At 38.6% G+C, this 4,547-nt stretch overlaps 2 protein-coding genes across 2 annotated transcripts in view; both read right to left on the bottom strand.

Moving 5' to 3' along the window:
* The window catches only part of LOC118740665 (uricase-like), a 76,844-nt gene that overhangs the window by 46,927 nt on the left and 25,370 nt on the right, over positions 1–4,547 (bottom strand). The gene's annotated exons all lie outside the window — the stretch shown is intronic.
* On the bottom strand, positions 2,651–4,501 carry LOC118740666 (RNA-binding protein 25-like). The gene is made up of 2 exons (XM_036472279.1): positions 3,779–4,501; positions 2,651–3,691 (listed from the first exon to the last, which is right to left on the bottom strand). The coding sequence occupies exons 1-2, from the start codon at positions 4,440–4,442 to the stop codon at positions 3,615–3,617; spliced, it is 741 nt and encodes a 246-aa protein (XP_036328172.1). The 5' UTR covers positions 4,443–4,501; the 3' UTR covers positions 2,651–3,614.

A 4,547-nucleotide genomic window follows, 5' to 3' on the forward strand; every position in this document is an offset into this window, starting at 1 on the left:
CAATTTTTAAAATGGGACTTAGCAACTTTTCTTTCTAAGCTAGCGATGTGTTTTAAGGGCTCCAAATTATCGTTATGTTTGTTGTTTTTGTTCCAGCAAAAGTGACAAATGAAGTTTATTATTTGATGTGTTGAAAATATATTCGAGTTGGAGAAGGTGAATTCGATTCAGTTTGATGTGTCGAGTATTTGCGGATAGATAGCTATTCGTTCTTCCCTCAAAGAGTACGGATGTCGGTGATATGTGGACGGAATGATTTAAGTTATTCCCTAAGTCTTTATGGACGTGAGTAGTTGTCGGAAGTTATTTTATTACTCCTTTATTTCGGATTTATTAACCTCTTAGGATAGTTAAAGTTGATTTATTATTTATATTCCTCCTGTCTGGTTCAAGGTCCTCGTTGAGGTCCAATTTTTTCCACGGCAATGATGAACCCTGGCAATTTGCTTAGTTCCCCTCGACGGTCCCACGTTCAGTCATCTCTAAAATAAAGTTTCCTTTCATTGTAGTGTTTGGAAATGCTTCAAAATCAGTGTAGGCCCAAGTTGCCACAAACCATTCGATTTTTGATGCTAATGTGCTGAAGTCAAGATCCTAGGGCGGGTTTCTCCGGTTCGATCTGGTAATGTACAGTCACCTAATGTGGGATCGCATATAAATTAGCTCGCCAACTCCAGTTCAAGTTAATTTTCATTCAGCAATCGCAAGATTTCTAGCCAAGAAATCGTTCCTTTAGTTGTTTTAGTTCCCTTTGAATGTTTTAAGCGTGGATTTTTCATGGTTTCATATTCTCTCCAATACATTTTGCTGCCGTCGAATTGTTTAATACGCCGCTGTATATCCTCGAGGTGGACGCCAAATCTTATTAGTGAATGATTGCATGCAGTGCGTTGCATATAATTAATGGATAAAACATCCTTTCAGCTTGCAGTAGTCCACTGTCGCTCTGGTAGTTATGGAATGCGTCGTGCGAATTTTCGTGGGCACCCTGAAATTGTGCATATGGGAACTGTGCATACGAAATAATGCATAAGAAAAAAACCGAAATAATGCATACGAAAAAAACCGAAATAATGCATATATGCACAGTTTCGGTTGAAAACCGAAATAATGCATATGAAAAAAGCCGAAATAATGCATATATGCAGTTTCGGTTGAAAACCGCAATAATGCATATTAGAAAAACCGAAATTAAGCATATGCACTGTTTCGTTTGAAAACCTAAATGCATATGAAAAAAACCGAAATAATGCATATATGCACAGTTTCGGTTGAAACCCGAAATAATGCATACGAAAAACCCGAAATAATGCATACAGGCACACTTTCGTTTGAAAACCGAAATAACGCATATGAGAAAAACGAAGTAATGCATACATGCACAGTTTCGGTTCAAAACCGAAATAATGCATATGACAAAAACCGAATTAATGCATACATGCACAGTTCGACTCAAAACCGAAGTAATGCATATGACAAAACCCGAAATAGTGCATACATGAAAACGAACTTCTTTCTGAGTAGGCGGCCTTCGGCCGCGCTTAGAGATTATAACCCTTACTAAGTAGAATTCTCCTTTCTGTGTTGCCGGAAAAGGGGACCGGAAGTATTTTTGCGCAGAACTTCTTTCTGCGTAGGCGGCCTTCGGCCGCGCTTAGGGATTATAACCCTTACTAAGTAGAATTCTCCTTTCTGTGCTGCCGCAAAAGGGGACCGGAAGTATTTTTGCGCAGAACTTTTTCTGCGTAGGCGGCCTTCGGCCGCACTTAAGGATTATAACCCTTACTAAGTAGAATTCTCATTTCTGTGTTGCCGGAAAAGGGGGCCGGAAGTACTTTTGCGCAGAACTTCTTTCTGCGTAGGCGGCCTTCGGCCGCGCTTAGGGATTATAACCCTTACTAAGTAGAATTCTCCTTTCTGTATTGCCGGAAAAGAAGGGCGGACGTATTTTTGCGTAGAATTTTTCTCTTCGTAGGCGGCTTTCAGCCGCGCTTAGGGATTAAAACCCTTACTAAGTAGAAGTAATAATTCATATTAGAAAAAACGAAATTATCCATATGCACACTTTCGTTAGAAAACCGAAATAATGCATATAACAAAAACCGAAATAATGCATGCATGCACAATTTCAGTTCAAAACCGAAATAATGCATATGGCTAAAACCGAAATAAAGCATACATGCACAGTTTCGGATGAAAACCGAAATAATGCATATGTGAAAGACGAAGGTATGCATACATGCACAGTTTCGGTTGAAAACCGAAATAATGCATATAACAAAAACCGAAATAATGCATGCATGCACAGTTTCGGTTGAAAACCGAAATAATGCATGCATGCACAGTTTCGGTTGAAAACCGAAATAATGCATATGAAAAACCCGAAGTAATGCATACATGCAGTTTCGGTTGAAAACCGAAATAATGCATATGAGAAAATACCGAAATTATGCATATGCATACTTTCGTTTTAAAAGCGAAATAATGCATATGAAAAAAAACGAAGTAATGCATACATGCACAGTTTCGGTAAAAACCGAAATAAAGCATACATGCACAGTTTCGGTTGAAACCGAAATAATGTCTAAATGCACAGTTTCCATATGCGCAATTTCGGTGCCCCATTTTCGTGTTGCTTTTCAATTTGTCACAGAAACAAGTACATTTCGTCGATACTTTGATAATACTTATTGACTAGGTTATATGCTTAAGTAAGAGTTTTGTTATAATTAAGAAATTCCTGAAGTTTTTGACTCAATTTGTTTTAATTAAGCAGTATCTGTTAATATTATCACATTTGAATGCGCATTCAAGTTTTTACAAAAAAAAAAAAAGTGTATGTATGTACATTTATATTACACCTTAAGTACATTACTTTTATAATTCTTTTTCTATGCATTATATAACCTACAACTTAAATTTGTGTAACAATTCCACAATTCTTTTGATTTATTTGAGATGTTCATAATTTCTTAAACTAAATTCGCTAAATTCTTAATAATTTTCAAAACCTGAAAGGTCCATATTCATACAAAAAAATCAACAATCACTTTTGCTAACCCTCAAAATATAGAAACTAGTTAAATTTCATACAAATAAATTAATCTACAGCATCAAAATCTACAGTGTCTACTCCTCTTGGACACATGTGCGCGCGCGGTGGAATTTATTTGCATCAATGGCAAGACTTATTTTCACTTTAAGGTGTTGATTTATTCACAAAGCCTCGCGTGTGCTTTTAAAATTGACTGTTTACTTATGGATGCGCTGCTTCGTTTGGTTGACGCAAATGGTTTACAATTATTTTTTAATTTTTTTTTTTGCTGCCCACAGTAGTTTAAAGCTGATTTGTTATTGTTAATATTTTTTGATGGTTTTGATTTGTTTCTCCTCTTCAATTCGTTTGCTAACATCACTACCAGTTACTGTTGCTGTTTTTGTTGTTGTAGTTGTAAGACGCGTTAGTATCACAAAGTTGTGGCAGTGGTAATTTGCGTTGTGTTTAGCATTTCTGTTATACACAACTGTAATGTCGATTTAGTTGTCTTTATTTGACCCTTCTGCTGCGTCTCCACATAAAGGCCGCGTCCCTCTCTCTCTCTCTGTCTTAGCAACTACGTTTGCACCAAAATACTAACCTTTGAGTTTGACGAAGAAGTTGTCGACGACTCCACTTTGCGGCGTTTCGTATCTGTGAAGAAAGTTGTACAAAATTAGCACATAGCAATACAATCAAAGGCTAAAATAAGTTGATAACCTATTTGCGGTCATATCTTACCTTTTTCATATTCAATAACATCCTGACTGCGTCGATGCATGGACGATCCGTTGCTCTCATTCGATACTGAACTTAAATCCCTAGCACGTTCACGCTCTCGGTCCCTCTCACGCTCACGTTCGCGTTCGCGCTCATATTCATGATGCTCATGCTTGTTTTCTACTATCTCAATATGTTCTACAGCTGGTGATTCCAAGCGGTAACGTTCTTCACCACGTCGCTTTTCGCGTTTAGAACGTGTGGAAATTATAGTATTACTGCCACTAGTCACACTGCTACCGACGCCACCACCAACTCCAGCACCACCGCCGGACAGCTCCAATTCATCATTATGACTGCGATGTTCATGCTCACGCTCTCGTTCACGCAACACTCGCAATTCACGCTCACGCTCACGTTCACGTTCGCGTTCCCTTTCACGTTCCTTCTCACGCTCCCTCTCTCTTTGCTCGCGCTCACGATCTTTTTCGCGTTCCCGCTCCCGTTCACGCTCACGCTCGCGTTCGCGTTCACGTGTACGTTCCTCCTTCTTGACGTCCTTCAATGAACGGCTGCTACTACGCCGTTCACTGTGTTCGCTGCGATCGTTGATCACAATTGAAGTGGAGGACCTCGTTTCCAACTCATTGCTTGAAGCAATGCTTGTCACAGGCTCACGATCCATTTTAATGACCTGCTTTGGGGCTTTTTCTTTTTCACGTTTTTCCGCTGTAAATTGTTTGTTATTTTAACCATTCAAATAGTATATAAGTAGCATTCATAAAACTTA

Source organism: Rhagoletis pomonella, unplaced genomic scaffold, assembly GCF_013731165.1.
Source record: "Rhagoletis pomonella isolate Grant_MI unplaced genomic scaffold, Rhpom_1.0 Rhpom_scaffold_00006, whole genome shotgun sequence".
Taxonomy (NCBI): Eukaryota; Metazoa; Arthropoda; class Insecta; order Diptera; family Tephritidae; genus Rhagoletis; species Rhagoletis pomonella.